The 18282-nt window shown below is 44.7% G+C and overlaps 1 protein-coding gene across 2 annotated transcripts in view; it reads left to right on the top strand.

Moving 5' to 3' along the window:
- LOC139405057 (beta-galactoside alpha-2,6-sialyltransferase 2-like) overlaps window positions 1–18282 on the top strand; it is an 84156-nt gene that overhangs the window by 21868 nt on the left and 44006 nt on the right. For both annotated transcript variants that reach the window (XM_071147558.1, XM_071147559.1), the window contains exon 2: window positions 16295–17418. In XM_071147558.1, coding sequence (XP_071003659.1) covers window positions 16389–17418 — 1030 coding nt within the window. In that variant the 5' untranslated portion in view covers window positions 16295–16388. The remainder of the gene's footprint in view (window positions 1–16294; window positions 17419–18282) is intronic.

Raw genomic sequence — 18282 nt, 5'->3', positions numbered from 1 at the left:
TAGCTCATAGGAAGAGGAGGAGGAGATATGAACAACAGATTATCCCTCTCTCCAACTGAGATCTGCTGCTCTGCTTCCCTCCATCTCCATCCCTCAGCATCCCTCTCTTCCTCCATCTCTCTTTCATCTTGATTTCTCCTCACATCTCTCTCTCTTTCTCTCTATCTTCCTTAGTCTCTATCTCTTTCTTTCTCTCTCTCTTCCTTAGTCTCTCTCTCTTTCTTTCTCCCTCTCTTCCTCCATCTCTCTTTCATCTTGATTTCTCCTCACATCTCTCTCTCTTCCTTAGTCTCTCTCTCGTTCTCTCTCTCTCTTCCTTAGTCTCTCTCTCGTTCTCTCTCTCTTCCTTACTCTCTCTCTCTTTCGTTCTCTCTCTCTTCCTTAGTCTCTCTCTCTTTCGTTCTCTCTCTCTTCCTTAGTCTCTCTCTCTTTCTCTCTCTCTCTTCCTTAGTCTCTCTCTCTTTCTCTCTCTCTCTCTCTTCCTTAGTCTCTCTCTCTTTCTCTCTCTCTCTCTCTTCCTTAGTCTCTCTCTCTTTCTCTCTCTCTCTCTCTTCCTTAGTCTCTCTCTCTTTCTCTCTCTCTCTCTCTTCCTTAGTCTCTCTCTCTTTCTCTCTCTCTCTCTCTTCCTTAGTCTCTCTCTCTTTCTCTCTCTCTCTCTCTTCCTTAGTCTCTCTCTCTTTCTCTCTCTCTCTCTTCCTTAGTCTCTCTCTTGTTTTGTTGTAATATTTCCCCTAACCCTGCCATCCTAATTGGAGTAAACTAATGGACATCAATACTTAGACTTCTACTTCCAATTTATACATATGCATATTAAGGGGCACGGTGCATTTGACCTTTCAGTTATCCCTCTTTTTCTTTAGTCCCACCCTCAACTCCTCCCATCTATCCCTGAAAACCCTCCAGTTTTCATTTCTATTTGCCATCTATTTTTCAACTGTGCTGTGATGTTTCAAGTTCTGAACCTTTTATTCTCATAGTTTCTACAGATTGTAAATGAAAGATTTAACATTTTTGCTAAGAGTGTTATTAATCAAATGACTATAACTTTTCAGATCACCCAGCACTGCTATTTGCACAGTTAGTTGTAGGTAAATGTTTAGCTTTTTCAGCCATTCCTGAACGTGTGACTAAAAACAAGCTACTTAGCGAAGGAGAGGCAGAGCGGGAGAGAGAATGAGAGGAAGTGGGCGAGAGCAGGAGATCCATGCACACTTTTTTTTTTTTTTCACCTACCGGTTGACTTCACCACTCTACCTTATCCTATCCTCTACTATCTAGGAGTAATCCTATTTTATAACATACTGCTGCTCAATCCAGCCCTAATCCAATGGAACAGTCCTACTTTACTATAACCCTTTACATCACTGTAATCTGATGCAGTCCTATGCTATCCCGTGGCAGCTATAGGCAACTTGATGGTAATAAGAGCAAGCAGGGTTGCCAACTCAGACCACCCTCAAACCTGGGGATTATGAGATTTTTTTAGCATTGTTTACATTTCAGTTATTTTATATTTAATTCAGGAAAATTCCTGAATGTCTCCAGGCCAAACTAGGGGGGTTAGCATAGCAACCTTCTGAGCTGGCATTTCCCTTCACTAGCACTCGAGCTGGGAGATCCAATATGCCCTTTCAGCAAAACAAACTAAAACGCTTGCAGTTTTTAGATACAGTATTGGATATGAGAGTAATATCACCTCTCTGGCCCCTGCAAGTGGAGTAGGGTGAACCTGTAGGTGAAGAGCAGGGAGCGAGTGAAGACGGATGCACTGTTCATGTAGTCTGGCAGGCAGGATATGACCTCATTGATTTATGTTCTTCCTGTGTGACATCTACATTTCTTCCTCTATCTTTGCCTACTCCCTCTCTCCACCACCCTTTATTCTCTCTTTCTTTATCCCTCTCACCCTCTCGTCATTTCTCTCTCCTCTTCCTCTAAAGACGATGAATTACGTTTATTCCATTCCATCCTTTGCTCGCTGTGATTTGTTCATTTAAATGTTCTAATATCCGAGCGACTCGGGTGTCTGCTCTGCTGTCATATACTGTGAGAGAATCGATACTCGTAAAAATGCCTTTGGTCTAAGGAAAGTCTAATGTAATATGAACTCTTAATGTGAATGGATTCCAATATTGCATTATAGTTTTAGTACAAGGCTGTGATGGGTCATAGAACACGATTTGGTTTCAATAGCAATCTTATGACAGTGGAACAGCCACTGTGATGACTGGCAAACCTGAGTAGAAATAGTGTTATGTTTTATCTAGCCCTGCTGGCCCGACCTAATAGCACAAATAGAATAGTCCCGAAAGTGCGAATCTGTGAGTTTAATCATGTACACACGGGGTCAATTCATGTCTTGTCACCCTTATCTAAGTGACAAAAATGCTGAGGCACAGTGCGTTTGGAAAGTATTCAGACCCCTTGACTTTTTCCACATTTTGTTACGTTGCAGTCTTATTTTAAAATGGATGAATAAAAAATGTTCCTCATCAATCTACACACAAAACCCCATAATGACATCACAATACCCCATAATGACATCACAATACCCCATAATGACAAAGCCAAAACCTATACAAAATGTATTCAGACCCTTTGCTATGAGACTCGAAATTGAGCTCAGGTGCATCTTGTTCCAATTGATCATTCTTGAGCTGTTTCTACAACTTGATTGGATTCCACCTGTAGTAAATTCAATTGATTGTACATGATTTGGTTAGGCACACACCTGTCTATATAAGGTCCCACAGTTGACAGTGCATGTCAGAGCAAAAACCAAGTCATTGCCTCCCGAATGGCTCAGCGGTCTAAGGCACTGCGTCGCAGTGTTGCGGCGTCACTACAGCCTGGGGTTTTATCCCATGACCGGGAGTCCCATATGGTAGCGCCCAGCATCGTTCGGGTTAGGGGATGGTTTGGCCCAGCATCGTCCAGGTTAGGGGAGGGTTTGGCCCAGCGACGTCCGGGTTAGGGGAGGGTTTGGCCCAGCGTCGTCCGGGTTAGGGGAGGGTTTGGCCCAGCGTCCGCCGGGTTAGGGGAGGGTTTGGCCCAGCGTTCGCCAGGTTAGGGGAGGGTTTGGCCCAGCGTCCGCCGGGTTAGGGGAGGGTTTGGCCCAGCATCGTCCGGGTTAGGGGAGGGTTTGGCCCAGCGTCCGCCGGGATAGGGGAGGGTTTGGCCCAGCGTCGTCCGGGTTAGGGGAGGGTTTGGCCACAGCGTCCGTCAAAATTGTGTAGAAAAAGTGGGTAAAAAAACCCCATGAGGTTGAAGGACTAAGAGCTCTGAGACAGGATTGTGCAGAAGCACAGATCTGGGGAAGGGTACCAAAACATTTCCGCAGCATTGAAGGTCCCCAAGAACACAGTGGCCTCCATCTTTCTTTATTGGAAGAAGTTTGGAACCACCAAGACTCTTCCTAGAGCTGGCCGCTCAGCCAAACTGAGCAATCGGGTGAGAATGGCCTTGAACGCACACTGACAGAGCTCCAGAGATCCTCTGTGGAGATGGGAGAACCTTACAGAAAGACAACAATCTCTAGAGCACTCCACCAATCAGGCCTTTATGGTAGAGTAACCAGACGGAAGCCACTCCTCAGTAAAAGGCACATGATAGCCCGCTTGGGAAAAAAAAGTAACCTAAAGGACCCTCAGACCATGAGATACAAGATTCTCTGGTCTGATGAAACCAAAATTGAACTTGAGGCGGTAATCACTACATAAATGTATGCAGTTCTGTCCTTGAGCTGCTCTTGTCTATTACTGTTCTGTATTATGTCATGTGGACCCCGGGAAGAGTAGCTGCTGCTTTTGCAACATCTAATGGGGATCCTAATAAAATACCAAATACCAAAGGTGCTTCAACAAAGTACTGAGTAAAGGGTCTGCATATTTATGTAAATGTGATATTTCAGTTTTTATGTTTAATACATTTGCAAACATTTCTAAAAACCTGTTTTTTGCTTTGTCATTATGGGGTAGTGTGCGTAGATTTGATGAGGGAAAACGTGTATATAGAAGGATGTGTAAAGAGAAAGTGAAAGAGTGTTTCTAGTCAGTTACACAACTGAATGCATTTAGAAGAAATGCGTGTTCCACATTTAACCGAATCCCTCTGAGGAGTTGTTGTGTGGGTTAACTGCATTGCTCAAGGGCAGATGAGGTGATTGGGTGCATCTCAGTTCACAGTTGAACAGTTTTGCGGTTTGAATGGAACTGTAAGCTAAATGATTTTCCATACAGACTGTTCACATTTAAATCTCTCCCATCTTGGGTTCTTTCTGGCTGTAGTTATGTCATGGTTCTTCACATGACTTTGGTAACATTTTGGTAAAGTCTTATCAACCAGCATCAACTGAGTGGCGCAGTGGTCTAAGTCACTGCATCTCAGTGCTTGAGGCGTCACTACAGACACCCTGGTTCGATTCCAGGCTGTATCAGATCCGGGTGTGATTGTGAGTCCCATAGGGCGGCGCACAATTGGCCCAGCGTCATCCGAGTTTGGCCAGTGTAGGCCGTCATTGTAAATAAGAATTTGTTTTTAACTGACTTGCCTAGTAAAATAAAAAAACTGAGAGCCTCGTCCGTCTGTCCTTCTGCTTGACAGATTTGTATGGGTATATTTGTAGTTCTATATCTGTATCTCGGTTGTATATTTGTTTCTCTTTTATTCCATGTCATGCTGCCTTTGTCTTTTGTTTCATTCCCTTCCTCTCCCACACCATAATCCCCCTTTCTCATCCTAGTTCCTCTTTCTTTCTTTCACACGCTCTCTCTCTCTCTCTCTCGCTCTCTCTCGCTCTCTCTCGCTCTCTCTCGCTCTCTCTCGCTCTCTCTCTCTCTCTCTCTCTCTCTCTCTCTCTCTCTTGCTCACCCTTACATACAATAGTTTCTCATTGTATCTCCCTTTGTTTTTCTAGCCCCCCTCTCCCTCTCTCTTTCTATTTCAATATGTGGTTTTGTCTGCCATGTAAAGTAATTACCATGAACCTCCTTGGGGTAAAGGGCCTGCTAACGCTTAGGCGAACAGTCTTAACTCTCTCTTTTTTTACTCAATGAGAGATTTTATAGAGTGTTAAAAAGATGGTGATGAGTGTGTAGCCCTATAGGGATTGTGTGAATGGTGAGAATGCTTCTGTAGATCTGAAACAAAGTTGCAGTCCAGAATCCTGAGTGGTGCAGAGGTCTGGCACCATTATAGCCTGTGGTTCGATCCCAGGCTGTTTCACAGCCGGCTGTGACTGGGTTAGGAGAGGGTTTGGCCGGGGGGGATTTCCTTGGCTCATTGCACTCAAGCGACTCCTTGTGGCTGGCCGGGCGCCTGCAAGCTGACCTCGGTCATCAGTTGAGCGGTGTTTCCTCCGATACGTTGGTGCGGCTGGCTTCTGGGTTAAGTGAGCAGTGTGTTAAGAAGCAGCGCGGCTTGGCGGGTCATGTTTCAGAGGACGCATAACTCGACCTTCGCTTCTCCCGAGCCCGTTGGGGAGTTGCAGCAATGAGACGTGATTACCAATTGGATACCACAAAATTGGGGGAGAAAAAAATGCAGTATGGGATCTTATTTAGCACAATAAATTCATAACATATTGTATGAATTAGAGTCTTAACATATTGTAAACAAATAATCTCAACTAAAAACTCCACACATGGAATTTCTGTGCGTCCCTAACAATCACTAAATCAATATCCAAAAACGGCACATTTTTTTCCGCGAACCTCCAAATCATCGTCTCTGTTTTGTGGCACCAATGTGAGGGTATATGGCAGAGGAAACGGTGTTGCAGTAGTCAGTGGTGGAAAAAGTACTCAATAGTCATACTTGAGTAAAAGTAAATATACCTTAATAGAAAAGTGAAAGTCACCATGTAAAATACTACTTGAGTAAAAGTCTAAAAGTATTTGGTTTTAAATATACTCAAGTATCAGAAGTAAATGTAGTTGCTAAAATATACTTAAGTATCAAAAGTAAAAGTACAAATAAAATAAAAAATCCTTATATTAAGCAAACCAGACGGCACAATTATTTAATCATTTTTTATTTCACCTTTATATAACCAGGTGGGCTAGTTGAGAACAAGTTCTCATTTACAACTGTGACCTGGCCAAGATAAAGCATAGCAGTGTGAACAGACAACAACACAGAGTTACACATGAAGTAAACAATAAACAAGTCAATAACACAGTAGAAAAAAATAGTCTATATACATTGTGTGCAAAAGGCATGAGGAGGTAGGCGAATAATTACAATTTAGCAGATTAACACTGGAGTGATAAATGATCAGATGGTCATGTGCAGGTAGAGATACTGGTGTGCAAAAGAGCAGAAAAGTAAATAAATAAAAACAGTATGGGGATGAGGTAGGTAAATTGGGTGGGCTATTTACCGATAGACTATGTACAGCTGCAGCGATCGGTTAGCTGCTCAGATAGCAGATGTTTAAAGTTGGTGAGGGAAATAAAAATCTCCAACTTCAGGGATTTTTTAAATTCATTCCAGTCACAGGCAGCAGAGAACTGGAAGGAAAGGCGGCTAAATGAGGTGTTGGCTTTAGGGATGATCAGTGAGATACACCTGTTGGAGCGCGTGCTACGGGTGGGTGTTGCCATCATGACCAGTGAACTGACATAAGGCGGAGCTTTACCTAGCATGGACTTGTAGATGACCTGGAGCCAGTGGGTCTGGCGACGAATATGTAGCGAGGGCCAGCCAACTAGAGCATACAGGTCGCAGTGGTGGGTGGTATAAGGTGCTTTAGTAACAAAACGGATGGCACTGTGATAAACTGCATTTAGTTTGCTGAGTAGAGTACTGGAAGCTATTTTGTAGATGACATCGCCGAATTCGAGGATCGGTAGGATAGTCAGTTTTACTAGGGTAAGTTTGGCGGCTTGAGTGAAGGAGGCTTTGTTGCGAAATAGAAAGCCGACTCTAGATCTCTAGATTTGATTTTGGATTGGAGATGTTTGATATGAGTCTGGAAGGAGAGTTTACAGTCTAGCCAGACACCTAGGTACTTATAGATGTCCACATATTCTAGGTCGAACCATCTAGGGTGGTGATGCTAGTCGGCGTGCGGGTGCAGGCAGCGAACGGTTGAAAAGCATGCATTTGGTTTTACTAGCGTTTAAGAGCAGTTGGAGGCCACAGAAGGAGTGTTGTATGGCATTGAAGCTCGTTTGGAGGTCAGATAGCACATTGTCCAAGGAAGGGCCAGAAGTATACAGAATGGTGTCGTCTGCGTAGAGGTGGATCAGGGAATCGCCTGCAGCAAGAGCAACACCATTGGTATATACAGAGAAAAGAGTCGGCCCGAGAATTGAACCCTGTGGTACCCCCATAGAGACTGCCAGAGGACAACATGCCCTCCGATTTAACACACTGAACTCTGTCTGAAAAGTAGTTGGTGAACCAGGCAAGGCAGTCATTAGAAAAACCGAGGCTACTGAGTCTGCCGATAAGAATATGGTGATTGACAGAGTCGAAAGCCTTGGCCAGGTCGATGAAGACGGCTGCACATTACTGTCTTTTATCGATGGCGGTTATGATATCGTTTAGTACCTTAAGCGTGGCTGAGGTGCACCCGTGACCGGCTCGGAAACCGGATTGCACAGCGGAGAAGGTATGGTGCGATTCGAGATGGTCAGTGATCTGTTTGTTGACTTGGCTTTCGAAGACCTTAGATAGGCAGGGCAGGATGGATATCGGTCTGTAACAGTTTGGGTCTAGGGTGTCACCCCCTTTGAAGAGGGGGATGACCGCGGCAGCTTTCCAATCCTTGGGGATCTCAGGCGATATGAAAGAGAGGTTAAACAGGCTAATAATATGGGTTGCGAATTTAATTATTATTTTTTTTTACACATAGCCAGGGTAACACTCCAACAGTCAGACATAATTTAAAAACAAAGCATTTGTGTTTAGTGAGTCCGCCAGATCAGTGGCAGTAGGGATGACCAAAGTACAGAATTTTCTTTAGGAATGTAGTGAAGTAAAAGTCAAAAACATAAATGGTAAAGTACAGTTTCCCCAAAAAACGACCTAAGTTGTACTTGTTAAAGTATTTTTACTTAAGTTCTTCACACCACTGCAATTAGATGACGTAGTACGAAAAAAACGGGGAACCGAATATTTATTTTTTTCTACTGTATTATTGACTGAATGTTTTGTTTACTCCATGTGTAACTCTGTGTTGTTGTATGTGTCGAACTGCTATGCTTTATCTTGGCCAGGTCGCAGTTGCAAATGAGAACTTGTTCTCAACTAGCCTACCTGGGTAAATAAAGGTGAAATAAAAATAAACAATGAAATCAACTGGGCTAGCTGATAGGGGCTAGGAGTGGATTTGAAGTTGAGCATCCAACAGCATGCTTCCAGCATGGACTGTTAACAGATAAATATTAAAGGAGAAGGGCTTGATGTTTTGGACAGAACACAATGTACTGTACACCTTCACTTTAGAACACTCAAATAATGTATGAGGAACAAAATGCTTAGCCTGTGCTTTGACTGTGTGTAGTACCTGTCACACCCTGACCTTAGTTATCTTTGTTTTCTTTATTCTTTTGGTTAGGTCAGGGTGTGACGAGGGTGGTTTGTGTATTTTTTGTATTGTCTAGGTTTTTTTGTATGTCATGGGGTTGTTGTATAGCTAGGTGTTTATATGTCTATGGTTGCCTAGATTGGTTCCCAATCAGAGGCAGCTGTTTATCGTTGTCTCTGATTGGGGACCATATTTAGGTAGCCATATACCACAAGTATTTTGCATGTTATTGTCTGTGTAGTTGCCTGTCAGTACTCGTGTCTCATAGCTTCACGTTTGTTTTGTTGTTTTGTATAGTTTATTCAGTGTTTATTCTTCATTAAAAGAAGTATGCATTCTTATCACGCTGCGCCTTGGTCTCCTCGTTATGACGAACGTGACAGTACCATTGATGTGTGTGTGTGTGTGTAAATATATATATATATATATATATATATATATACACACACACACACACAGTAGAAGGAATTATAAACTGAGTGGTTCCAGCTCTGAATGCGGATTGGCTGACAGCCGTGGTATATCAGATTGTATACCACTGGTATGACAAAACATGTATTTTTACTGCTCTAATTACGTTAGTAACCAGTTTATAATAGCAATAAGGCACCTCGGGTTTGTGATCCGCGTTGTGTTGTTCGAAAGAACATCCCTTAGCCGTGGTATATTGGCCATATTGCTTAATTATACTCTACTCTCAAATGTTGGTTTGTCTTTAACCCTCTACTACAGAACTCAATCATACATTATACTCTTCAACGCTCTTCGTCTTTCTTCCTCTCCTTCCTTCCTGTCTGCTTGAAGTCAGTGTTTTTAATGAGAAACCCAAATCTCCTGAGACTTAATTATTCTCTTTTCACTCATTTACAAACCACCACACATCTCTCTTCCGCTTCCCACTTAGCGTGGGATACACAGACTCACGGCTGAGGGAGGGCTGGTACTCATAGAGAAGATGCCGTAATCCATGTTAGACTTTTTGAAATGTTTTCCTCATACAGTATTTGGGACCAAGTTCAAGCAAACGACAACCCTTTATATATTGATGCTTATATACAGAAAAGATGCTTCAGTAATCATTCATACACATAATATATAGCATACATCATACTATATAAAGGCTGGCAAAATGATTATTTGATGATTATACAATATTTGGTAAAGACCACATTTATGGACCTTTTATATCGCCCTTGATGACTTTGCTCATAAATTAATTGTGAAACATCTATGTAGGGCACATGAATGCCCTATTAAGCATTTGTACCTTGGTTTGTTTGAAGTGTGACCCAATTTGGTCAATTATTTCCCCCCTTTCTCATTCTCCACATACGGTAAAAAACAGTTATTTGTGTTTGACAACGGTGATTGAAGTGTGTGCTTTGCATGTCGGTGGAAGTTCCAACGGAATAATTTACAGCGATGTAATTTACAGTTTCCCATCATTGTGTTTGCCTGCTAGAGCAGTAGCAGCATGATCTTCCACACAACACGGCTGCCGATAGTAACAGATTCTGGCTAATCATTGAGCCTTCCAAAAATAATTGTATTTCTAGAGCAGAGACAGAGTTCTACTCCTTAGGTTCTACTCCGAATGTGTGAAGTTGACCTGACTGCTAGGGTCAGTCAATCAGTTCACTGCAGTGATGTGCTGCAGCAGTATTGGCAGGCCAGACAGTGACGTGTGGAGTTGTAGCAGTTAGGTTGATGGAACACCATGGTGGCTTCATAACACCCAGCAGGGTACAAGCCCTAGGGTTCTGGCCCGCTCTGGGGTGAGGATGGGGCAATGAGGCGGGGTGGTACAGCAGAAGTGGAAGTTGTGTGTGACCATGCTTGAGTGGGTTTAGCAGGAGAATGTGTCCTTGTAAATACACTAAATGAGTATATTTGAGTTAATTCGGCTATTTCAGCCACACCCGTTGCTGACAGCTGTATAAAATCGAACACACAGCCATGCGATCTCCATAGACAAACATTGACAGTAGAATGGCCCGTCCTGAAGACCTCAGTGACTTTCAACCTGGCACCGTCATAGGATGCCACCTTTCCAACAAGTCAGTTCGTCAAATTTCTGCCCAGCTAGAGCTGTCCCGGTCAACTGTAAGTGCTGTTATTGTGAAGTGGAAACAACAACAGCTCCTGGTAGGCCACACAAGCTCATAGAACTGGGTGCTGAAGCGTTTAGCGTGTAAAAATCTGAATGCCAAGCGTCGGCTGTAGTGGTGTAAAACTCGCCGCCATTGGAATCTGGAGCAGTGGAAACGTGTTCTCTGGAGTGATGAATCACCATATTGCAGTCCGAAGGACAAATCTGGGATTGGCAGATGCAAGGAAAACGGTACCTGTCCGAATGCATAAAGTTTGGTGGAGGAGGAAAAACTTGACTGGCTTGCACAGAGCCCTGACCTCAACTCCATCGAACACCTTTGGGATGACTTGGAACACCGACTGCGAGCCAGGCCTAATCGCCCAACATCAGCATCCTTGTCTCATCGCGCACTAGCGCCTCTTGTGGCGGGCCGGGCGCAGTGCACGCTAACCAGGTCGCCTGGTTTCCGGGTAGGAGGCGCACTGTGTTAAGAAGCAGTGCGGCTTGGTTGGGTTGTGTTTCGGAGGACGCATGACTTTCGACCTTCGTCTCTCCCGAGCCCGTACGGAAATTGTAGCGATGAGACAAGATAGTAATTACTAACAATTGGATACCACGATATTGGGGAGAAAAGGGGGTAAAAAAATAAAAGTTTGGACACGCCTACTCATTCCAGGATCATTTGTAGTATTTTCTGCATTGTAAAATAATAGTGAAGACCTCAAAACTATGAAATAACACACATGGAATCATGTAGTAACCAAAAAAGTGTTAAACAAATCAAAATATATTTTAGATTTGAGATTCTTCAAATAACCACCCTTTGTCTTGACAGCTTTGCATAATCTTTATTTAACTATTGATGGAATTCAAAGCAAAGGGGGTGAATACATATGCACGCTCCACTTTTCCCTTTTTTTTTTTTAATTATTTAAAATTAATTAATCATTTCACTTCACCAATTTGGACAATTTGTATGTCCATTACATTCAAAATCCATTTAAATTACAGGTTGTAATGAAACAAAATAGGAAAAACGTCAAGGGGCGTGAATACTTTTGCAAGGCACTGTATGAGAGAGAGAGAACACTGATTCACAAAATACAAGGAAATCAAAAAAACTGTGTCGAACATCTCATTCCAGAATCCTAGGCATTAATATGGAGTTGGTCCTCCCCTTTGCTGCTATAATAGCCTCCACTCTTTTTTTGTTCCTTGTATTTCATATTCCACGGTGTGTGTACCTTTTCCTCTCTGTCCTCCCTTGGGCCCCACCCTACCTCCTGACTCAGTGTAGCCCAGGGTCAGCGTTTTCTTCTTGGCTTCTCTGTGTGGCCTGGTGTGGGAGGTCTGGACAACCACAGGGGCTCCCCAGAGATCGCTACTTCCCAGTTTGGAGCTCCTTCCCTGGGCTTGGCCACTACAGGGTCAGCCCTCAGGGCCAGATGAACCATAATTAGGGGAGATACCTCTCAGGATTAGTTCTTTCCTGCCCTCTCAAAGTTTCCCTGTCTCCAGAGATGTGTTCCAACAATACAGGCCCAAAACATATTAGAAAGGGCTGTAGAACGGTTGATTTATTATTACTCTGTGTGCTTGTGTATTGTACCAGAATTTCACATCATAGTCAGATCATCAACAGTATACTGTACCCACTCACAACCCCACTTTTGCGCAGCTGATGCTGGCTATTTAGTTGGGAAGTTAGGAAGGAGAAGCACTGAGACGGTTCAGAAAAATTCAGGGCCGTCACAACGTATGTATGGAGTGCTCCAAGTTGAAAAATAATGTATATTAATATTAAAATTTAAGCAACGGTTATGAATGAACGTCCCTAATGACCAGCCTTTATAGGTGATTGATCTACAAGGACTGTCACGACTCCCGCCGAAGTTGGCTCCTCTCCTTGTTCGAGCGGTGCTCGGCGGTCGACGTCACCGGTCCTCTAGCCATCGCCGCTCCACCTTTCATTTTCCATTTGTTTTGTCTTGTTTTTCCGCACACCTGTTTTACATCCCCTCATCACTCTAGGTGTATATTATCCTCTGTTCCCCCCCATGTCTGTGTGTGTAATTGTTTGTTACGTGTCATGTGTGACGCTTCATGCTGGTTTTTCGCCGGGTCTTGTTTGGAATCCGTGGTATTGTATGCTGTACATTATTTGTGTGATAAGTGCGCTATTCGCTTTTGCCTTTGGCTTCTGACTGTTTTCCGTCTGCCAAATAAAGTGTGCCTGTTCACTCATCTCTGCTCTCCTGCACCTGACTCCAGTTCACTAGTTGCGCACACTGTTGACAAGGACTGTCACTGGCCACTAAGTTTTGTACATTTCTTAAAGCAAAGGTTCCCCTTTCTAACTTCTGCTAACCCTAACGGCTTAACCTTTTCACCCAAACTGTAATGTTGTTCACTGTAGATAGTTATTGGTAACAAACTAACACAAACTCATGTGTGATGTCTCCCCGCTAATTAGTACCTTTTATTTCCCAGTGCCCCATTTTCTTCTGGAAGACACATGGACTGTAATACATTTATTTACATTTTTATGAAATGTTTTATTTATTCAGGGTGGGTCACCATTGAGACCAGGGTTTCATTTGCCAGGGAGCCCTGTGAACATACCATAAATACAACAAGATTCATCAAAACAAAAACAGAGTTACACATGGAGTGAACAATTAACAAGTCAATAATACAGTAGATAAAAAAAGAGTCTATATACATTGTGTGCAAAAGGCATGAGGAGGTAGGCGAATAATTACAATTTAGCAGATTAACACTGGAGTGATAAATGATCAGATGGTCATGTGCAGGTAGAGATACTGGTGTGCAAAAGAGCAGAAAAGTAAATAAATAAAAACAGTATTGGGATGAGGTAGGTAAATTGGGTGGGCTATTTACCGATGGACTATGTACAGCTGCAGCGATCGGTTAGCTGCTTAGATAGCAGATGTTTAAAGTTGGTGAGGGAGATAAAAGTCTCCAACTTCAACGATTTTTGCAATTCGTTCCAGTCACAGGCAGCAGAGAACTGGAAGGAAAGGCGGCCAAATGAGGTGTTGGCTTTAGGGATGATCAGTGAGATACACCTGCTGGAGCGCGTGCTATGGGTGGGTGTTGCCATCGTGACCAGTGAACTGAGATAAGGCGGAGCTTTACCTAACATGGACTTGTAGATGACCTGGAACCAGTGGGTCTGGCGACGAATATGTAGCGAGGGCCAGCCGACTAGAGCATACATGTCGCAGTGGTGGGTGGTATAAGGTGCTTTAGTAACAAAACGGATGGCACTGTGATGTAATGCATCCAGTTTGCTGAGTAGAGTATTGGAAGCTATTTTGTAGATGACATCGCCGAAGTCGAGGATTGGCAGGATAGTCAGTTTTACTAGGGTAAGTTTGGCAGCGTGAGTGAAGGAGGCTTTGTTGCGAAATAGAAAGCCGATTCTAGATTTGATTTTGGATTGGAGATGTTTGATATGAGTCTGGAAGGAGAGTTTACAGTCTAGCCAGACACCTATATTCTAGGTCGGAACCGTCCAAGGTGGTGATGCTAGTCGGGCGGGCAGGTGCGGGCAACAAACGGTTGAAAAGCATGCATTTGTTTTTACTAGCATTTAAGAGCAGTTGGAGGCCATGGAAGGTGTGTTGTATGGCATTGAAGCTTGTTTGGAGGTTAGTTAGCACAGTGTCCAAGGAAGGGCCAGAAGTATACAGAATGGTGTCGTCTGCGTGTAGGTTTATCAGGGAATCGCCCGCAGCAAGAGCGACATCATTGATATATACAGAGAGAGAAAAGAGTCGGCCCGAGAATTGAACCCTGTGGTACCCCCATAGAGACTGCCAGAGGTCCAGACAAGTTGCCAGAAAGTGGTCTCTTTGGGTATGTCTCTATAAGCTATAATCTAGCCACTCAGATTGTTGCCCATTCTTCAAGGCAGAACTGCTCCAGCTCCTTCAAGTTGGATGGGTTCCGCTGGTGTACAGCAATCTTTAGGTCATACCACAGATTCTCAATTGGATTGAGGTCTGGGCTTTGACTAGGCCATTCCAAGACATTTAAATGTTTCCCCTTCAACCACTCGAGTGTTACTTTAGCAGTATGCTTAGGGTTATTGTCCTGCTCGAAAGTGAACCTCCACCCCAGTCTCAAATCTCTGGAAGACTGAAACAGGTTTCTCTCAAGAATTTCCCTGTATTTAGCACCATCCATCATTCCTTCAATTCTGACCAGTTTCCCAGTACCTACCAATGGAAACCCCCCCTCATGGTGCTGCCACCACCGTGCTTCACTGTGGGGATGGTGTTCTCGGGGTGATGAGAGGTGTTGGGTTTGCGCCAGACATAGCGTTTTCCTTGATGTCCAAAAAGGGGAGAAAAATCAGATCTGACAAGAGTACCTTCTTTCATATGTTTGGGGGTCTCCCACATGCCTTTTGGCGAAGCGCAAACGTGTTTGCTTATTTTCTTCTTTAAACAATGGCTTTTTTTTCTGGCTACTCTTTCGTAAAGCCCAGCTCTGTGGAGTGTACGGCTTAAAGTGGTCCTATGGACAGATACTCCATTCTCCGCTGTGGAACATTGCAGCTCCTTCAGGGTTATCTTTGGTCTCTTTGTTGCCTCTGATTAATACCCTCCTTGCCTGGTCCATGAGTTTTGGTAGGCGGCCCTCTCTTGGCAGGTTTGTTGCGGTGCCATAATCTTTCAATTTTTTTATAATTTTAATGATGCTCTGTGGGATGTTCAAAGTTTCTGATATGTTTTTATAACCCATCCCTGATCTGTACCTCTCCACAACTTTGTCCCTGACCTTTTTGGAGAGCTCCTTGGTCTTCATGGTGCCGCTTGCTTGGTAGTGCCCCTTGCTTAGTGGTGTTGCAGAATCTGGGGCCTTTTAGAACAGGTGTGTGTATATATACATAAATCATGTGACAGGTCATGTGACACTTAGAAGGCACACAGGTGGAGTTTATTTAACTAATTATTTGACTTCTGAAGATAATTGGTTGCACCAGATCTTATTTAGGGGCTTCATAGCAAATCGGGTGAATACAAGTGCACGCATTTTTAACAAAATAGGAAAAACTCCAAGGGCGATGAATACTTTTGGGCGATGAATACTTTTGCAAGGCACTGTAAAATAGATTTTTCAGTGTGTTTAAAGTTGAGGCGAATTCGTTCAGTTATCAAATGAGGCTGAAAGATATCAGCATATCAGAAACTGACTTTAACTAATCCAGATTAATATCACCCAAAATGTATCTTTCAGATTCACCAAGTTAGATAGCAAGTCAGATAATTGGCGAAGAGCACATGTTGAAAATGTAAGTTGTCTTTTGTAAATCTGACGACACCTTCACCTCTGCCAGATCTATAACCAGCCAGAGACACGTCAGTATCCGGCACAGTCTTCTTTAGCCAAGTTTCAGATATTACCAGAATTTCCACGTTTGTTTGAGAAGCCCAAATGATATATAGGGGCACCAGATGGTATAGGGGCACCAGGTGAGGTAAGTCAAGGAAAAGACAATAAGATACACACACACACACACACACACACCAATACCAATACATCTGAAAAGACTGGGGATTTATTTTAATCAAAGTCAAAACATTCAGGTCCACTTAAGGTGAAGACTAACTGTCACCTTTGACCTCTCACCTCTGCAGGCCCTCCTGTTGTCCTCTCTGCTGTGTCCTGGCTTCTGACTGCTGATTGGAGCTGGCCTGGTGTGCGTATAGGTGTGTGAGAGATTGTAAGGAGATGAAGTCCAGTATGCGTCAGTGGCGGAGGCTGCTGTTGGTGGGCATGTTGGCGTGGGCCCTCCTCTTCCTGGCTCTGCTCTCCTACTTCCTGGATACCCCTGTGTACAACGAGCCCCTGACCTCCGCCAGCTCCTCGCTCTCCCAGCACCCCGACACACGGCGCCTGGCCTCCATCCAAGGCGCCTCCCACCAGCAGCACCGCTCCATCATGGGCTCCCAGCCCGAACCCACCTACAACACCTTTACCACAGAATATCCCGACCAAGACCCTAACCATTACCCAGACTCCGAGCCTAGCTCCTCCTCCACCACCCCTGAGCCTGGCCTGGAGCTGAGCTACGGGACCAGCCAAGAGACGGAGGGGGGCAGCCGCCAGCAGCAGGATTACCTGGACGCCCAGACCCTGGCTGCCTGGTCCTCCTCTAGCACGGAGAATGTGGGTTCCCACTCCGACCTAACAGTAACTCGAAACAGTGAGAGACCTGCCTGGACCGCCTCCGCCGGCCGGGGGCCCAACCGAACCACACGCCGGTCCTCACGTGAGGATGAAGAGGATGAGGAGGGGTTAGAGACGAACAAAAGCCACAAGAGGTGGATCATGGTGGGGGATCATGGGGGGGAGAGGCGAGGAAAAGAAGAGGATGGTTTAGAGGAGGACTACTCCTCCAAGTCTGCCTCACTGGTGCAGCGACTCTGGCGGGGAAAAGTGTCCTCTGGGATGCTGTCCCCGCGACTGCAGCGCGCCAAGCGGGACTACCTGAGTGCCAACAAGCACCACGTATCCTATAAAGGAGGCCGACGAGCTGCTCAGAGCTCCAGGGAACTACTGTGTGAGCTGAAGGACCAGGCCCGGCTGAGGACGCTGGACGGGTCTGAGCAGCCTTTCTCTTCACTGGGCTGGGCCCGCTTGGTACCGCGCTTGACCCTGGAGCAGCTCTACAGACAAGGGGGCCAGAGAGGCTTTAGGAGCTGTGCTGTGGTGACCTCTGCTGGGGCTATTTTGCACTCAGGCCTGGGGAAGGAGATCGGTGAGTGGAGGGTAGAGGGGTCAGGGAGGGGAGGGAAAAGAGGTAGAGGGGAGCAGAGGAGGGGGAGAGAGAAGGGAGGGAAAGAAAGAGATCAAAGGTAGGGTGATGGAGGGATGCAGGTTAAATGGGGAGGCAGGGTGATGGAGGGATGCAGGTTAAATGGGGAGGCATGGTGATGGAGGGATGCAGGTTAAATGGGGAGGCAGGATGATGGAGGGATGCAGGTTAAATGGGGAGGCAGGGTGATGGAGGGATGCAGGTTAAATGGGGAGGCAGGGTGATGGAGGGATGCAGGTTAAATGGGGAGGCAGGGTGATGGAGGGATGCAGGGTGATGGAGGGATGCAGGTTAAATGGGGAGGCAGGGTGATGGAGGGATGAAGGTTAAATGGGGAGGCAGGGTGATGGAGGGATGCAGGTTAAATGGGGAGGCAGGGTGATGGAGGGATGCAGGTTAAATGGGATTAAGGGCTTAAAGAGAGAACTGGGAAACTTTTATCGGTACAGGAGATTAAAAAACAACAACTCTGTTTTCCCTTTACCCAATAGTTAAATACAGGTTAAATAACATGTTTTAAAATAATACCCTAATGAATAATACCCTATGTGTTGTGACTGTGTTGTGACTGTGTTGTGACTGTGTTGTGACTGTGCTGTGACTGTGCTGTGACTGTGTTGTGACTGTGTGAAATACATAATTGATCCTGATCAACTTTCTCGGTGACAACCCTGTCTCTGTGGCAGTCTGTCCGTAGGAGGGGAGAATGATGACTCTTTACGCCGTGACATCCACAGCATTGATTGGAAAGTCAAATTGTCTTGTCACTCTATCGACTTCCCCATTCGCCTCTAGCATAGTATTAGT

This window comes from Oncorhynchus clarkii, chromosome 3, assembly GCF_045791955.1.
Source record: "Oncorhynchus clarkii lewisi isolate Uvic-CL-2024 chromosome 3, UVic_Ocla_1.0, whole genome shotgun sequence".
NCBI lineage: Eukaryota > Metazoa > Chordata > Actinopteri > Salmoniformes > Salmonidae > Oncorhynchus > Oncorhynchus clarkii.
The sequence above is the reverse complement of the archived record's forward strand: the minus strand, read 5'-3'. Positions and strand labels throughout refer to the sequence as shown.